This window comes from Tursiops truncatus, chromosome 19 (assembly GCF_011762595.2).
Source record: "Tursiops truncatus isolate mTurTru1 chromosome 19, mTurTru1.mat.Y, whole genome shotgun sequence".
NCBI lineage: Eukaryota > Metazoa > Chordata > Mammalia > Artiodactyla > Delphinidae > Tursiops > Tursiops truncatus.
In genome coordinates this window covers 19,686,520-19,704,664 of record NC_047052.1, presented here as the reverse complement: position 1 = coordinate 19,704,664, position 18,145 = coordinate 19,686,520, and the positions used below count along the sequence as shown (strand labels likewise).

The window sequence follows — 18,145 nt, the reverse complement described above, 5'->3', positions numbered from 1 at the left end:
AAGGAGCCCATGGTGCGGCTGACACCATCTGAAACTTGTAAGGAAGGGAAATGGTAAATAGCGGCAAACGGAAAATGTGTTACTGATCTCAAAATCAGCAGCCATTGAAGCCTTTTCACTCTCCTAGTGACGCGGATATTTGCGAAGCTAGTGACTTACACGAGTTAATTTTTTTTAACCTCTCTAAAACATGGCATCATTTCTCCAAGTTGGCCAGTGTAACTGCCACCAAGACAGGCCATAAACTTCAGGACTCCAGGAACACCAGGGACTGCACTTCGACAGCAGTTGGCTCTCCACACCCTGATGGCTTTGACTGCCAGGAAGGGGTGGGCGGGTAATTAGACTGAAATGAGTTGTTTTCTCCCCCTCTGCAGAAATTCTCTTCCTGCCTCTGCTTTCCGTAAGACCTTGGCTTTGGTCGTTGATCCCTTGGGTGACAGAGGCTGGTTCCCTTCTTCTGTCACTATTCCCTCCCACTCGAATTCAGGCAGAGTCCACTAGCATAGTCCTAAACCCCCAAGTGCCCTAAAAGTGGGGTGCGATCCTGAAGTAAGGTACAGCCCTGTCCCACCAGCCTCACTGCAAGCCCACACTGCCACCTGCTGGCTGCCTCCCGTCACTGTTCAAAGCAAATGAGTCAGCCCCTGAAGCTCCCTTCTTCCACTTTCTAACCCACTGCCTGCGGACACTCATTATTGAAGACAGAACTTGTTTTGGTTCTGGGCTTGTCCTCCACCCTTGGGATGTTCCATGAGGTTTAAATCATTCAAGTACCCCATTTTCAGGAATCACTCCTGCCTCCACATCTCTCTGGCCACAGCCAGACACACCCTTGCTGTGTGCAAAATAATCACCCCCCTGTCCTTCTAGACACCACCGTGTACGGCTCAGGTGCCACCTCTGTGCTCTGAGACCCCTGCTCCTGGGAATGAATGCAGCAGCCTTCATGGTGACGGTGCCCAGGCCACGTGGTGCCCGTGGTGACCCCAATCAGAACCACGCCACGCTGACACCCAGTTCCAACAGCAAATACACTCAGGATCCCCCTGGCCCAAGGCACTATCGAGCTCGGTGTTTTCCACCTCCTCCATCCACAACGTGCCTTGTGTCCACATATGGTGCCACATCCAAGGTCCTTGTGCACACTCCTACAAGGAGACTGGCTGCCTCCCTCTGCCAGGGGCCTGAGGGGTCAGGCCAAGGAGAGCACCCTGGGCCCCAAGGAGATGGGAAGTGAAGTCAAATTCCCAGGATGGTGGGAACGGGAGGAGGGGCAGGACCAGGCCCTGGGACGGGATGTGGACACAAGGGGCTGATGAGGAAGGTGACCCCGGGAGTACCACCACAGAGTGGGCAGTGAAACCAGGAAAGGAAGGAAGCCCATGCAGGGTGTCGTCATGCTGGTCACCACTGTGGGCAACTGAGCTCCATCCCCTTGGCAACTCCGAGGAGCTCGCCTTAAAGTTAGCTGACAGAGAGGGAAATGGATTACTCACGCGCGGCTCCCAGACTCTCAAGGGTCACTGTCTGACGCTGCTCTTCAGTGAACGTTAATCCCTGCCCCTTGTGCGCTGAGCAGGCACCTCTGGCCAAAGAAAGTCTTCAGACAGGGAAGCTGCAGCTGATTGCTGATGAGGCCACCGCCACGGTCAGCACCAGATGCCGCCGGGCGAGTAAGCACGGCCCTCAGACAGGGCACCCACAGCACCTGCCACACATGAGCAGCAGAATCACCCGAGGGAGGGAGGAACGAGGGTTGATGCCAAGCACGGCCGTCCAGAGCCTCCTGTCAGAACACCCACTGGCTTGCACCAGCCAAGCCCACCCACGTAGACACACAGGGGTCTCTCAGACCAGCTTCCTAGAGAGACCCTCGGGCGCACACCCGTATGCAGCATCACGCAGCTCACACCACCTGAGGTCTGTATGCGCTGGCTCAGATGGCTTCATTGCACACACACTGTGCCCCTCACACTCAGAGCTCACACACTCAGGGGTCCCACATGCACACCCCAAGGGCACCCATACTCACGCTCAGGCGTCATCATCGGTGTCCCCTAAAGACTGACTAGGTTGGGGGCATGAGCAATGGAAGCACAGGCAGCGTTAACATCTGAGAGAGCAAATCCTCTGTCCGAGCTCTGCTCTGCTCGACCTCACAGCGCCCCTCCCCAAGCCCAGGTGAACTCTCTCAAGTAGGACCAATTGCCTGGGGCAGGCCTGGTGCTTCTGAGCAGGGAGGGGGCGGGGCATGCCTTGCCCCCAGGGTTGCAGCCCAGCTGTGCCCGCTCAGCATCTCTCCAAGGAATCCCAGGTCTGCAGGGCCTCAGGCCCTGTGGTCACAGCCTCAGCCAGACCACAGCTATGCATCCCCACCAGCCTGACTCCTGTGACCTTGAGCCAGGCCCTTTCCTTCTCTGGGCCTCAGGACCCCATCCCCCATCAGCCTATCCTAAGTCAAAGCACCCGCCACAAATCTCCAGCATCCCCTCTCCTCCCTCTGCCCCCTGCGTTGTCCCCAAAGCAAGTCACCCCAGCAGGCAGAGAAAGCAGGTTCTCAGTAAGGCACTCACTCCCCTGAGGGCCCAGAAAGTGTGAATAACGCGATTAACACTAAATCCGACAGTTCAAGAGAAGCAGTGGTCCAATGGGGGGAGGAAGCTGGCATTGGAGAAGCGGAGCTGACCCACCTGCGAGAGGGCAGGGAGGGGAATGGATCCAGGCAAACTGCCAGCGCTCTCCCACCATGATCTTGGACCACCCTGGAGAGACTGGGGTGGAAGGCAGTTCACAGACATGACGGGGTTCCCAAGAGCCGAGGATTAAGATGTCCAGAATGAGTGAAGTGTTTAAATCATAGGTAACCAAAAGCAATAGGAGAATCACATGGGAGGGGGGGTTAAATTGTGTGTACCAGTTTGTTAAACTTTGGTTTAACATCTCCAGGCCCCTCCTCAGAGAGCAAATGAGGCCAAGAAGAGAGACAGAGAAAGAGAAAATTAAAACCCTTTTGTTTTAAACCTCCCGGGACCCGATTCCATTATCTGGTGACCAGCCCTTCAAGATAATTCAGTGGCCTGGGACCCATCCCCAAACCTGCCACTTCTATTCGGTGATCTTACAAATATTTGGTATTATGGAAAAAGCATGGCCTTGGGTATCAGATAGACTTGGTGTAGTAAGCTGAATAATGGCCCCCCAAAGATGTCCAGGTCCTGTTCCCCAGAACCAGTGAATATGTTACCTTCCATGGCAAAGGGACGTTGCAGGTGTGATTAAAGACCTTGAGATGAGGCAATTATCCTGGATTGTCCAGGTGGGCCCAGCGTAATCACAAGGGTCCTTATGAGAGGGAAGCCACAGGGTCATAGAGAAGATGTGATAAACTGAAGCAGAATGAAGAGAGAAGTGAGAGATTTCAAGATGCTATACTGCTGACTTTGAAGATGGAGGAAGGGGCCACAGCCAGGGAATGCAGGTAGCCTCCAGAAACTGGAAAAAGCGAGGAAACGGATTCTCCCCTAGAACCTCCAAAAGGAAGCAGCCCAATGAGACTGATTTTGGGCTTCTCACCTCTAGAATTATAAGATAATAAATTTGTGTTGTTTTAAGCCATTAAATTTGCAGTAATTTGTTACAGCAGCAATAAGAAACTAATATACTTGGGTTTTAATCCCAGCTCTTACCCTCCCTGCCTCAGTCTCCTCATTCATAAAATGGGAGGAAAGGGGATTTGGCCTAGTGATGGACAAGGGCCTCTCTGGCTCTCTTTGGCCCCAGGCTGTCAGGATGACAAACGACCACCAGCATGCTCCCACCCACCTTGGCCTGCACAGCCCTGACCTATGTCTCCTACCCAGAAGGGTGGTCACATGTGACCTGGACTAGTTACCTAAACTTGCTGAGGTTCAGGATCAGATGAACTAATGTGTGTGAAAGAGTAGCATCCCCACCACTGGACCTAAAAAATGACTAACCTAGACCAGCCTCCAGAGGGAGAGTTGCTACTCACTGGGAGACCCATTTCCAAGTAGCACTCCCATGAGGAAGTAAATTCCCAACCAGAGGGGTAGGAACTGCCCTGGCCACAGAGCTCGGAAAAGATTGCAGGGGGCAGGGGAGTCGGGGGCAGGAAGCAAACAGACCCCAGGTGTGGTGAGCCCAGGTCTGAGGCCGCTCCAAGGCCAAGCACCGGGCAGATGCCCTTCCTGATGATTGGAGGGGCAGGAGGCCAGCAGAGTCTCACAGAAAGCAAAGGATGGTCAAGAACCAAGTCTTCCTGGGCTGTGTTACTACAAGGTCACGGCCAGCTCCTGCACACACACACACACACACACACACACACACACACACACACACACACACACACACACACACACACACACACACACACACACACACACACACACACACACACACACACACACACACACAACTGGGCTCTCCAGACTGTGAGCCACCGAGGGCAGGTGCTTTGTCTCATTTGCCTCTGAAGTCCCCGGGCTGGTGTGGAACGGGCCAGGCCACCTGCTCAAGGACGACACTGCCGCAAGCACCATATGAGAACATTGAAAGGACCCAGGTCCAAGAAGTTGGGAAACAGAGCGCAGGTTGCCCCCTCCTAGAAACTCACACCCCCAGTGAGCTCCCACATGAGAGGTCCTAAAGCCAAGAAGCCTAGAGACCTTACTTAATCCAGTGGTTCCCAATGCATTTGGCCACAGGACATCTTCACTCACATAAGACTGATTAAAGCCCCAAACAAGTGCTCCTCGGTGGAGCACACTTTGAGAAATGCTGACCCACGTGGAACGAGTGAGTCACTGAGTGGCTGAATGAATGAGTGAATCATCACTGAATTAAGTAGTGGGTGAATGGAAGGAAGGGAGAATGGGAGAGAGGGAGAGAGGGAGGGGGCAGTGGAGGGAGGGAAGGCTTGACGGGAGAGTGCATAGGTGATTGCACCCACCTCAATTCCTCCAAAAGCTGTCCCTGACTCAAGATCTGGGTGTAAATGTTTATGTGGGAGGTGATCCCAGGAAGCACAGTGAAGGAGTCAGGAGTTAAGACGGGGAGGGAGAAGAGTCAACACAGATGCATCAGTGAGCAGGTTATTGCTGTGGGCAACCGGGGCGATCCACTGGGGACCCTCTAAAAGACAGAGTAGAACACACCTCAGAGCGTCCCACCAAGGACAGGAAGCTGGGGTTTCTACCACTGCCCCTCCTTGGTGGGCTGAGGGCTGCCTCTGGATGTTAACTCCCTGGCACTTGCAGCCCGCACACCAGCCAAAGGTGGCTCTCAAGCAGGAGGCGTCAGGAGCCTTCGCAGGTGACATCAGGGTGGGCTGAGGGTGCCGGGCAGCAGGGCTGCGACCGCTGCAGAGGGGGTGTGGAAGGATGCAGGCGCTGCTGTGCTTTCCCACTTGCTCTTGGGTCAAGGCGAGAACCCAGACTGACCTCGGCTCTGCTCCACTGGGAGGAGATGAACACAGCCCCAGAGTGACAAGCTGTGGCAGGCCACACCATGCACAGCTTTCTCTTTTGCTAACACAACTTCCTCCTCGGCTTCCTGATTGAGCTGTGGGGCGGGACAGAGGCAGGCCAGCCTGGGCCTGGACTGGGAGGCCCACCGGACTCTTGTCCACATCCAGTCTCTTGGAGCCGCCATGAGCCGGCCCCGACCCCCAGGCCCAGACGAGGATGCTCTGGAGACCCTCCTGGATGACCTCATCAGCTACTACCTGGACAGGGCAGGGGAGGGCCGGCTCGGGGTCTGCAGGCAAGCAGCTCTCACCTGCAGGGTCCAGCGGCTGCTGGTCACAGGGGTCCCTCCTCAGCTCTATCTGCCTGAGGATGTGGCCCCTGATCTGGGGACCACTCACTCCCAGGGGGCTCCCAGCTCTGCCCAGCACATCTGCCGCAAACTGGTGCGGGCACTGGAGTTCCTAGAGCTGATCTCCGTCAACCTACTCCTGTTTCCCTGGAGGAAGGAAATCAGGTCCCTGAAGGTAGGCACCGCCATGTCCCGGAGAGAGGGGGTCTCGGGGAGGGACAAGGGCTGTGCCTCTGGGTCTCAGGGAGGGACCAGGGCTGTGCCTCTGGGTCTCGGGGAGGGACCAGGGCTGTGCCTCTGGGTCTCGGGGAGGGACCAGGGCTGTGCCTCTGAGAGGGGGAACAGTGTGTCGTCTGTCATGCCCACTGACTTTGGTCCCATTTTACAGATGTAGAAACTGAGGGCTAAAAGAGGTTAATGCAACTTACCTGCGGTCACCAGATAATAAGCAACCCAGACAGGACTCGAACTCAGGCAGTGTAGCTCCTAACCACTAGGCTGTACTGCTTCTCTAAAGAGACAGCACCAAGGAGCTCACAAGAAACAAGGGAAAGATTTTGGCTGTGGAAAGCCACTGGAAAGGTTCATCTCTTCCAGCTCCAGGCCAGGATTATTGGGCTGGAAGCCAGGATACCAGCTGGCTCAGTCCTTCTCCTGCTGTGTGACTCGAGACAAAGTCCTGCCTCTGGCCTCAGGGTGCCCTTCTATAAAATGGGACAGCGGTGACATGACTGTGGGCCAGGTTTCCATTTGGCCCCATGCCCTGGCCCACCTGCTTCTCAGGAGCCTCTGTGCCCTGGACATCAGCCCTTGGTCCTGCCTGGCCCCTCTCTGCCACTCTGCTGAGACGTGTCCCCCTCTAACAAACAACCCTGTTTGTTCCAGACATACACAGGGAACTTTGTCTACTGGGTGCGGCCTGTGCTTTCTGAACACACACTGCAGACCATTCTGGGCAGGCTGGGCTACATGGCCACCTCCGAGGCCGAGTTTTCACTGGTCCAGGCCAGCAGCGAGGAGGACACCAAGCAGATGGTGTTTGAGGTCTTCCTGACGAGAGTCATGTGTGAGGCCGTTCTCGGAACCTCAGGCAGGCAGCTCCTCAGGCCGGGCAGAGAGAACGCGGACGGGCCCCACTGCAGGCCGAGCTCAGAGAGAGGGCTGCTGAAGACCCACAAGGGCCTGCAGGAGGCCCAGTCAAGCCGAGGCCCCTCAGCAGGGGCGAGGACTGAGAGGGCCCTGGCTGAAAGCCCTGATGGTCAGCGCTCTCTGCCTGTGGTCTTTAGCCTGCCTGAGATCTCAGTAGCCCCCGGCAGCCCCCTCACTGGCCCCCCGGTCTCCTTGGGGCCCCAGCGCCGCGCCAGCACACGCTCGGACAGTGAGGAGTTCCTGACCTGCTACAGCGACCTTGTGCTGCACCAGACACCCTTGTTCCCCAGGGACCATCCCCTGAGCAGCCTGAAGGGAAAGCGACTCCAGAGCCCAGGCCTGGGGCCCAGCCCACCTCCAGGGGAGGCAACTGCCCCAACAGGTAGCAGCAGCGAGCAGCCCCTGGTCCCCAGCGCAGCCCCTGAGAGCAAAGGGGTCACCATTCCCGGCCAGCTCTGCCTGGTGCCAGGCCCCCAGTTGTCAGAGAATTCCTTGGACCCAAAGCCAGAAGCACAGCTGGAGGTGGCCGCCCCTGGTCCAGAAGCTGCCCCTCCAAATGCTTCCTCTGAGATGGGTGAGCTCTGTGAGTACCTCGCCCATCTCCTCAGAGCCCCAGCTCCAGCAGGCCACCCCGGGGGCTCCCCTGGCCCAGGGGTTGAGGAGAACGGACAATCAGAGCCTCTCATGAGGCCAGAGCCAGCCGGTGAGGGTGGCAGCCCAGACGGTACAATCACTCAGTTCTGGAGTTCTCCTCAGGCCCCCTCTCATGTACAAGAGCCCCCCAGTGCTCACTACGTCCCCCCGGAGGGGCTGGAGGTGCCAGGTGCCACATGAGCAACAGCTGAGATTGTCACCCCTGGGTGGCACAGGGGCAGACACCTGACTAAGCCGATTGCTCTTCTGCCAGGAAGGTGACGCTTGGAGAGATGGTGGATCTGGGACCACAGTGGGGACAGCAGCCAAACCCACAGCTTGTCAGCCACAGGGACAAACCTGCTAATCCCAGCTGGTCTCAGGTCCCAGCACTGCCACCTATAGACTGTGTGACTTTGGGCCACTCACTGCACCTCTCTGAGCCATGTTTCCTCGTCTCAAAGTGGGTGTGGTGTCAGATCTACCTCACAGGAGGCTAAGAAGAGTTAATGAGGGGAGGTGTGCATAGTGCTGACCTCAGGGGGGCTTCCTGTCCCCTTCACATACCAGCTCAGTGTGTGACCTTGGGAGAGTCACCCTGCATCTCTGAATAGCAGTTTCCCTCAGCATCCTTAAGGCACCTGTCACAGAGCAGATTAAAAGAGAGATGTGTAGACAACCAGACGTATAATATACCCTTAATCTGTTTAGGGTCCTCTGTCAGCCTCCCTCTTCTCTCAGCCAGCTTCAGGTCGACAGAGAGCAAGGCCACAGTTGGGAGCCCAGGGTCAGCTCAATGACCTGCTCTGCATCCAGGGTTGGGGGCTCCATCATCTGGGCTGCCTGGAGTGGGGGCGCCCCCTCCACCAGTCTCTCCTGCCCCCACATATGCACACATGCATGCACACCTGCACACAAGTGGGTGTGTCCAGGAACGTACACACACACACGGGCAATCCTCATAAGGGCCCCAAGAGAAAGCCAAGACCCTCTCTATGGGGTGGCAGGTGGCACCTGCCCAGGGCCTGTCCCTCGGCTTTGCATCTGTGAAGTGGGGAGGATGGCCCCTGCCTCTGAGGGTGGTGGTAAAGGCCCCTTCTGGGCATACAGCAGGTGCTTAATAAACGTTGGCGCCTGCTTTGCTGTCCCCAGAGCTGAGCATATGACCCCACCATTTTCAGTCCCTACATCAAGGGGGACCACAGGTGGGAAGGATTTAAGGGGCATTGGCCCCGCCTCCCTCCCAATCAGACTATTGGCCAGGCCCTACACAGGCTTTTCAAGACAAATCGGGAAGCACTCTGCACTGGGAAGAGAGAGGCACTGGCCAGTCATCCATCCGTCCATCCATCCTTCCTCCCACTCACCCATGCCAATTACTCAGCACAGCACACAGCAGTCGACACTCAGGCCGGTAAGCTGTCAGCGTCTGGAGCCAGTGAAGCGGGGCCGGGGGGCGGGGATGGTCGGAGCAGACCCTAGCCATAAGCCTCCATTCTGGGGAAGGAGAACGTCAGGAACAGGCTGGGCTGGAGACAGAGAGGGTCAGGAGCCTCGGGAGAAGGGATGAGGTGGGAGGGGGTACGGACCTAGGAATCATGGCAACCAGGGCACCTAGTCCTGGGTCTGACCTGCAGCCCCTGACCATTTTTTATTCGTTATTTTCTGATCATTAACATAATACGCATGCTCAGTCCCAAACCACAACAGAACTTTTGTTCTCCCCGTGTTCCTGCCCCGCAGTGTTCCCCATCTACTTGAAAGCTGAGCCCAAGGCAGGAATCATTTTTGATTTCTCTTTCTCTCACATCCTTCATCCAACTATAGCTGTCACAACAAGGACCAAATCTGACCACGTCCCTCCTTCCACAGAGGCCTGAGCCCCTCGACTGAGCTACCAAGGCCTGTCACTCAGATCCTGGGAGGACGCCAGCCCCCTTCCTGGTCTCCCAGCCTCTGCCCTCATCCTCCTGCAGTCAGCTCCATCCAGCTGCCAGAGGATCCTGTTAAAACCTAGGTTCCATCATGACTTTCACTCTGTGGTGTTGGATTAGAATCAGAGGTATCAATATGAACTCATGGTTTTTAAGTTATAGTTAGATACAGAAATATAGCTATGTGTGTGTATGAGTGGGTTAGTACACATACACGTTTCCTAACTCTGTCCCAAGAGTGGGCTTAGAAGCAGACACCCAGTAACAATGACTACACCTGGCACTTAGATCTTGGGCTCTAAACATCACTCACTCTCCAATACAAGGAACCAGAGATCCTAGTAGTTTATTCCAGGGATGAGCAGGTAAATATCACCAGTAATAAGATGCATGGACATCATACATCCTTTGATAAGATGCATTGAGGGAAGACACAGCATCTTTTTTTTTATGGTGGCATCATGCCAAAAATGTCTAACCTCACTCTAGCCATAAGAGAACACCAAACTCAAATTCTCTAATAGTGAGAAGCCCAGCTCTCATAATCTACAGACTATTTACTTATTTGTTCAATTCTAATATATTGGTCGATTCTGGTATAGTTTCAGAATTGCTAAACATATCCCTGCAAGAAACACTTCTAATTACTATCTTTCAGCATTTATGTAAAATAATTTTTACCTTTACTCTTCTCGTATCCAATCAAGACACTGTTTTCCAAGGTTACTTCAGTGAGTTCTTTTCTTCCCAGCACCTTCAGTGTGGTTGTTACTTGTGATTCATCTGTTTGTATTCCATCTTCCGTTCCCCCTACATCCTACTCCACCTTAACCATTTATTTATTTGGGGGGTAAGTGAGACATTACTATGGTTAGAGTTATACAAAATGATATATTCACAGGAGTGTATTCCCCTCTCATCCCAGCAACCCTGATCCCATTTTTCCCTTCTCTCCAGCCTTTTCCCACCAATCTATTTAGTTTCTGGGTTGCCTTTCCTGTACTTCCTATAGCATACTATAGATACTCATTTGGACACTGTTTTCTTCCCTTAACAGTGTGTCCTGGAAATCATATCACATCCATTCACAGAGAGAGCCTCCTCGTTCTTCTTCACAGCTGTATACTATTCCATTGTGTGGATGTACCATAGTTTATTTAACCACTCTCTTGTATATGGGTATTTAGGTTGTTTTCAATTATTTTGCAATTACAAACAATGCTGCCATAAATAACCTTGTACATATATACACCTTCATGTCCTAGAAGTGGGGTTGCTGGATTGCGATGTAAGTATGTATGTAGTGTGTCAGGTGGTATCCTATTTCCCTCCAGAAGGGGTAAACGCATTTGCATGCCCACCAGTAACGTGTAAGAGTGACTGTTTCCCCACAGCCTCAACAACAGGATGTTTTGATATGTATGTTCGTGTGTTTGCCAGTCTGGTAAGTATCTCAGTGTTCTTTTATTTGCTATCTTAGTCTGTTTGGGCTGCTGTTAACAAAATACCACAGACTGGGTGGCTTACAAACAAAAGAAATTTATATCTCAAGGTTCTGGAGGCTGGAAGTCCAAGATCCTGGTGCCAGCATGGCTGGGTTCTGGTGAAGGCCCTCTTCCAGAATGCAGACTGCCAACTGCCCCCTGTGTCCTCACATGGTAGAAGGGGCTTGGGAGCTCTACGAGGTCTCTTTTATCAGAGCACTAATCCCATTCATGAGGGGTCCACCCTCATGACCTAATCACCCCCCTGCAAAGGTCCCACCTCCTCATGCCATCACCTTGGACATTAGGTTTTCAACATATGAATTTGGGGGAGACACAAATATTTAGATCATAGCATCTGCATTTCTCTAATTGAGTGAATTTGAGTATTTTTCATATCTTTAAGGGCCATTTTTATTATCTTTTTTGTAAATTTTCTGTTTGGATATTTTTCTCATTCTTCTATTGGAGTTTTGGTTCTTTGTCCATTTTTAAGAGTTCTTCACAAATATTAGCCCTTTGTGATATACACTGTGAATATTTTCTCCCACTTTGTCCACTGCCTTTTGACTTTGTTTCCAAATGAGTTTTGTCATACACATTTTTTAGTCAGATTTATCAATCTTTTATTGTTCCTAGATTTTGAATTAGAGTTACAAAGTTTTCCCTACATCAAGGTTTTAAAGAAGAAGAATTCATTCTTCTAATACTTGCATGGTTTCATTTTTTACATTTAGATCCCTAACCACTTGGAATTTATTTTTGGGTATGATGTGAGATATGGATCTATTTTTATCTTTTTCCAAATGGCTACTCAGTCATCTCAGCACCATTTATTTAAAAATCCATCTTTATCCCCAATAATCATTGAGATGTCACCTTTATCATGTACTTGGATCTATTTCCGGGCTCTCTATTCTATTCCACTGGTCTACTTGTCTATTCATGCACCAGTATCATACTGTTTCAATTATAGAAGTTTTATAGTATGTTTCAACATCTGGATCCCCAAAGGTAATATTTATTTAAAACTTAGCAACTGGTCCTGCTCTGGGCCCCTTCCACACGCCAGGCTGGTTATCCTCACCGCCCTAGGAAGTGAGCAATGCTCCCATTCAACAGGTAAGACAGCCAACACTCACGAGGGGTGACAACACTCAAAAACATGCCAAGTTTTCTTGGAACTCCTGGATGTCCACTTCTAGAAAACATCAAGCTAAGAGAAGTGGTCCCCAAACGGTGGTTCCTGGACCAGCAGACTCATCATCACCTAGAAAGTCATTAGAAAACAAATTCTCAGACCCATCCCAGATCTACTGAATTAGAAACTCTGGGGGTAGGCCCTGCAGTCTGTGTTTTAACATGCCCACCAGAGGACTCAGATGCTCTGAAGTTAGAGAACCATGAGCTAGAGCATCCCAAAGGACACAGAACCAGGAGTCAGCAGCAGCTGCAGGCCCCCTAAAACAGTGCTTCCCAATGTGTGTTCCAAGGAACATTAGCCCATCTGGAGATTGTTGATGTATACTCCCCAAATGGGAGGCCCTACCGTCAAGTGAGTTTGAGAGTCCCTGGCTAAAACAAAGTTTAGAAGGTGTTTTTATTGCAGGACTTCTTGACTTTATCTAGGCTAATGTACCTTGTGCATCTCAGAGAGAGTACCCAGGTGGTGTTTCCCAAATTTTGTGGACTACGGAACCCTCTTTTCTCAGAGCACCTATTCCTATCTCCCAGGACACTTGTGTTCCACGGACCCCAGTCTTGGAGAAGGAAAAGCCAAAAACTGCAGAAATTCAAGAAGAGAGCAGTAAATGCCAATACCCATTCTGATTCCACAAGCTCGGCTTTCTCCTATAGCTTCTGTTTAACGACAGCTTTTGCCAAGTTCACCATCTTACAGAAACTAGAGGAACACAGAGCTCACCCCAGCCTTAGGGGAGCCACAAGGTTGGGGTTAATTAGGAAAAGAAAGCGTGTGCCAGTGACCCTGGGGCCTCTGGTAAATAAGTAATCCACTGTCAAAGCCCAGAGACATTGGGCACAATATTATTGTTATTAGATTCTCAACAGTGGAGGGCTGACGTCTCCAAGAGCTTGTCAATTATTTTAATAACTGTAACTTCAGGGTGAAGAGGCCAAGGGGGTGAGGTTACTCATTCCGCAGATGTGTGAGCATTTGAAGTGCGCTCCCCCATCTGGCCCCAGGCTCTAGGAAAATGAGGGTGATGCGGATTCCATAGCACCCAGGGGTAGACAGGTTTTGGAAACATCTCCTACCTGCTCTCACAGCAATAAATACCTCAATCCTTCCTTCCTCAGGTCAGATGGTGGGAGCCTGCGGGAGCCCCAGGAAGGGTCTCTGACTGATGCATTTCTCAGGCAGGGGGGCTTCTCAGCTAGGTGAGGGGCTCAGGTGGAAAGGAAGAAAAGAGGCAGGAAGAGAAAAAGAAAGGGAAAAACAAGCAGGGTGACAGCACTTCCCAGGGCCCACGTTTAGCAAGGGCCTGCCAAGCCATGCCACGCTCCTTACGGCCGTTCCTGGGAGTCCCTGGGGAGTGCCTCCCTCTGCTTGAGGAACTGGGCCCCGTGCCTACCACGTGCCATCTGCCCTTTCCCTGCCCTGGTTCTCAGCAGTGTTCATAACTGCTGTGATCCCTGCCACCACCAGCCCTGCCTGCCACATGGGGGAGAGCAACCCTTGGTGGGCTGGGCTCTAGCCATTTCCTGTGACATCTCTGGGCTGGGAGATTTTTGTGACAGGCCCCAGCCACTGTGGGTGCATACAGCATCCTCTCCAAGGTGCCGGGGTGGGAGGACAGAGAGCTCTTATGGACCCGGACATCCCGTTAGGAACACAGTGTTTAAAACATTGCCTTGCTGGTACGAGGACGCTGCAGGGGCCTGAATCGCCGGCGCAGGAAGCGCTCCAGAATTGTCACCAGGTTTTAAGTGAAGGGTTTATTGGCTATCACAGAGCAAGATTTTGTTTTTTTTAAATCACATTTCCCCCAAAACAGATGCTCAAATTGAGGGGAAATTGGACTGTCTGCAAAGGCCCAAAGATGGTCCTGGCATGTCCAGATGCCTGGAAGCAGAGGCGCTGCCTCCCCCAGGTTTCTGGTCCATCACCAACATCTGGGCTGAGAGACACATCCCCACCGGGCTGCCGCCCTCACCCTGTGCACACGGCCCAGGAGTCAGTCCAGCCAGAAAAGGCTGGAAGCCAGAGTGCTGCCCTCCTAGCGCTGCCTCTGGGCCCAGGCCACCCGGGGCACCTGTCACCTATGTAGTGTCAGAGAACTGCATGCACAGGTGCCACACTCACACAGAGGCTGGGATGAGGCCTTCCAACCTTCAGGTACACCAACCACCACTCGGGAGAGGCCAAGGCCTGTTTCCCCAAGTTCATAATCAATCCTTCCCCGTGTCTGCAACAGCCTTCTGGAAGCTCTCTCCACCCACCTCCAAAATTCAGGAGCTCCAGTGCTCCAAGAGCCTTTGCTTGCCAGCCCCAACTTTCCTGCCCAGACTGTCCCCAAAGAGAATGTTCCTCCTTTCTCTTGCTTCCTACTTGACTCAGGAGACAGCCGTGCCTTCAGTGCATTGTTACAGCTGAGCGGAGCTTAGATATTCTCTGAACTAATAAAGATGGTTCATGCCCTAGGGCCCATGGTGTCCCTTTGGATGGAAAAACATTTCAAAAAGACGTAAGGCCACTGTATCTCTCCCCTGGGCCACAAACTCCCAGGAATTCCAAGGGTGAAGCTCCTCACACAAGGCCACTATGGAGGAAGGGAGCCTCAGAAGCCAGGCTGGCAGCCCCTTGCCCAGAACAGCACTGGGCACACCAGCCTGGCGCCACAGGCCATTGCCCTGCCGGGGAATCGGCAGCAGCTCAAGCAGGACCTCTGTCACCAAGGAGACCGAGCACCATTCAGGAGCCAAACCACGATTCTCCTAAGGACAGGGAAGTCCCGATGATGAGGTGGTAAGTACCACATCAGCCTCACGCTAGTGAACCACTGAACGCTGGGCTCCAGCCAAATACCACACAATTTTGTGAGAGTCTAGAAATGCTAACTGTCCTCAGGAGCTGCTCAAATAAGGAGAAAATGAAGATGCTGGCTGCACGCACCGCTGCCCCCGCTACCCCCCCCCCCACACACACACACACACTCCCACACACGTGTGGGGCTCTCCAGCAGGGAAGGCAGGGCTCTTGGGATGAGGCAGCCTGGGGCAAGAGATTGATCGTTTGGGAGTCACCAGAAGTCTGAATGGTGCTGACTCCACTGTCACTGGCTGTGTGACCCCGGGGAGTCCCTTAGCCAGTCTGAGCTTCAACTTCCTCCCCTGGGATGTAAGACCACTACCTCGCCCTCGAGGATGGTCTGAAGGGCTAGAGACCATGAGCCCAGGGTCAGTCAGGTGGCTCTTCCCTAATTTAGAGGGATTCAGAGGTGGGAAACCACCGGGAGAAGCACCGGGGGAATGCAAGGCTGCGACACCAAAGGGCCACGACAAACCCATTGGTCCCATCATGTCATTTACCCACGAGGGCCAGAATCCCAGGATAAAGACACTGGCAAAGGAGAGAAGACCATTAGGAAGACAAATGTGCCCAGATAGAAAGCCCTCTCGTGAGTGGATTGTTCCAAACTGCTCGTGAGAGCTAACTTGGCAGCAGCGGGCATTTCTCTGGCATGATCTTCCCCGTCCTATGGACCAAGCTTCCGATCCTCTGGAATTAGTATTCGGTGCCGGTTTTGTTCAAAGAGTTCTAACATTTTCTCCATGTCGTGGTCAGCCTCAATCACCTGGAAATTAAACACACAGGTCACAGGGCTGCCCCTGACCTCAACATCATCCTCCCTTCACTGATGAAGAGAGAGAGACAGGGGCAGGCAGGATGAGGCAGGGAGAGGCAGGGAAGCCCAAGGTCACAGGCAGAGAAAAGGGAAGGTTAGGGCCAAACAGCTCCCGTTTCTAGGTCAATCCACATTCTCAACTATATTTTCACTTAAGAATCCACGATAGTTGTCCCTGCGGCAAGCTCATGAATGATTTTTTTATCATCATTTGATATCAACCATTTTTCTATAATGAGGGGAAAAAAATAAATTTTCTTTAAAAATCCAGTACAGTAATATCTCACTTTCCAGCAACCTCACTACCTGCAAGAGCCATGAGTACAGTGTTTGAGCAGCTCAGACAGATGTCTCCAAGGCCATGCACACAAGTTTGTGCAAGGCCCTCCCTCAGATCCCACACTGTACACACGTTCCTAACAGTCCGAGGGACCCAACGGCCTGCCTAAAGAAAGTTGGCAGCAGCAAATCAGAAAACGAGGGGACAAGGAAGTGGGGAAACACTGATGGGGCAGAAGCATCAACACAGTTAGAAATGGTGAGTGCCAGCAGGAGAAAGGAGGGTAAAAAGCAAACACGGGAATTCAAAGGCATTAGTAGTCTGGGGCAAACAGTCCTACACACCTCAGCACCTCCTAAGGGGGCATCATTGTGTGACAGACCAGAACAGCAACTGACGTTCCTTCAGATGCCCTGGGTCACCAAGAAAAGGTGCAATGAGGCTTTGGACCTGCCACCCGCTGGAGAAGGGACGGGCATGTCAGAAAGACCACCACCCCAAGCGGTTAAGGCCAAAACCCAGGTCCAGGGGCTCCAGCCATCTGGAACTCTCCTTTGCTGACAATGCTGGATAACTGAGATGCTACTGTGCCACCGGCGTAATGACACTGGGACAGGTCACCTTCTCTCAGGTCTGTCCAGCTCACTAAGGCTCAGTCCAGAATGGGGACTGTGAGACAGAGTCCCTTCCACCCTCCCCGCTTCCTTCTTTCAAATTCTCCAGCTGCAGAGTGGCCGACATCCCCCGAGTCGCTCCTCCTTCTAGAAAAGTCTCCTGCCCTGTTAGGGGGGCTTACCAGAACAGGGGCCGCCACGGGGAAAAGGCTCCCTTTGATGAGCCACTCCTCGTACAGGTGGTGAATAGCATCCAGGTATTCCTGCCGGAGGGGGTAAAAAGGCAAGGGCTGTGGGGAGCACACAGGGAGAAGACCTCTCCCCTCCAGGGGTCTCAGGGGCAGGTTAGGTGAATGGCAATGACCACAGGGCAGTGGCTTGGACTAAGGACCCGCAACAGCCAACCTGGCTCAGGTGGACAATGAGAAACGTGGCCAAGCACTCTGTCAGCCAGCTCAGGTGTCGCAACAGGCAGAAGCATCCCTCTGGCCACCTGCCCATCCCTCCAGCGCACTCTGCTCCTCTGGCGCTTTGGACATATCCTCCCACCTGGCTGCTCTCGTTTCCTGCCACTTCTCCATCAGCAGGGCCTCTGTTTCTTCACAGGGGCCTGGGAAGCCTCTGAACCCTCCCTCCGTCCTTCCCACCAAGAGGACTATGACCCTCACTGGCCCAGGAGCCCCACTTGGCTGCTCTCACTCCAACAGACAACTTGTAACCTATTGATCCTTGAAAGCTTAAGGGCAAACTTCAGAAGGAGGACAAGGTGAAACGCAAGGGAGAAGAGGCCCAGACCCACCCCTAGGGCATCCATGCCTGTGCAACCAGTAGGACTGGACGGCACTCTCCCACAAGCAGGCCCCGGTGCTCTCGGCCACAGGCAAACACCTCCTCAAGCAGCAATTTACTCCCAGCCCTGAGGCTCTCGGGTAAACCACACTGCTGCCTCTTTATCCACCACCAAGTTCTCCCTTGGCAACAACAGACTTGTCCTGGAGGCCTTGTCAAAACCATTAAGACAATTGTCCTCGACAATGACTTGGACAGACTCCAGATTTGTCACTTCTTCCAAACGTCTGGGTCACCGCACAGAGCTGCCGTGCCCCATCCCAGCTTGGTCCAGCCCCGCCCCACTTCACCCTTCCTCTAATCACTCCTGTCTCCAGATTTCAAAGCAGCTGCGCAGAACGAGGCCTGGGCCTTCATGGCTGGAATCCACCTTGCTGGTGCCGGGGGCAAACAAGGCTGGGTGGGCCTCAGGAGCTGGACTGGCCTTCTAGGACCCCAGTCCAGCCCATCCTGGGCTCAGACCCCCATGATATCCCAGTAAATGCTTGCCCAGCCT

At 53.1% G+C, this 18,145-nt stretch overlaps 2 protein-coding genes across 4 annotated transcripts in view; one reads left to right on the top strand and one right to left on the bottom strand.

Annotated features, from left to right (window-relative positions):
- LOC109550088 (thymidine kinase 2, mitochondrial) overlaps positions 1–18,145 on the bottom strand; it is an 886,444-nt gene that overhangs the window by 845,669 nt on the left and 22,630 nt on the right. The window contains exons 9-10 of one of the 2 annotated variants that reach the window (XM_073796974.1): positions 16,983–17,063; positions 10,236–15,855 (exon numbers count right to left, since the gene is read on the bottom strand). In XM_073796974.1, coding sequence (XP_073653075.1) covers positions 15,757–15,855; positions 16,983–17,063 — 180 coding nt within the window. In that variant the 3' untranslated portion in view covers positions 10,236–15,756. Of the gene's footprint in view, positions 1–10,235; positions 15,856–16,982; positions 17,064–18,145 lie in introns of those variants that run through there. The other variant, XM_033845179.2, reaches the window with a different exon arrangement.
- LOC109550085 (brain expressed associated with NEDD4 1) lies at positions 5,410–13,905 on the top strand. Of its 2 annotated transcripts, XR_012328339.1 has the most exons (3): positions 5,410–6,013; positions 6,724–9,034; positions 9,448–13,905. XR_012328339.1 is itself a non-coding variant. In XM_019935717.3 (2 exons), the coding sequence occupies exons 1-2, from the start codon at positions 5,672–5,674 to the stop codon at positions 7,819–7,821; spliced, it is 1,440 nt and encodes a 479-aa protein (XP_019791276.2). In that variant the 5' UTR covers positions 5,410–5,671; the 3' UTR covers positions 7,822–13,905. The 2 variants fall into 2 exon arrangements, 1 of the variants encoding a protein (XP_019791276.2); XM_019935717.3 differs by having other exon boundaries at positions 6,724–13,905.

Coding starts and splice junctions, on each gene's coding strand:
- LOC109550085 (XM_019935717.3), top strand. CDS start 5,672: ATGAGCCGGCCCCGACCCCCAGGCCCAGACGAGGATGCTCTGGAGACC. Junction 6,014..6,723: donor AGGAAATCAGGTCCCTGAAG/GTAGGCACCGCC, acceptor TGTTTGTTCCAG/ACATACACAGGGAACTTTGT.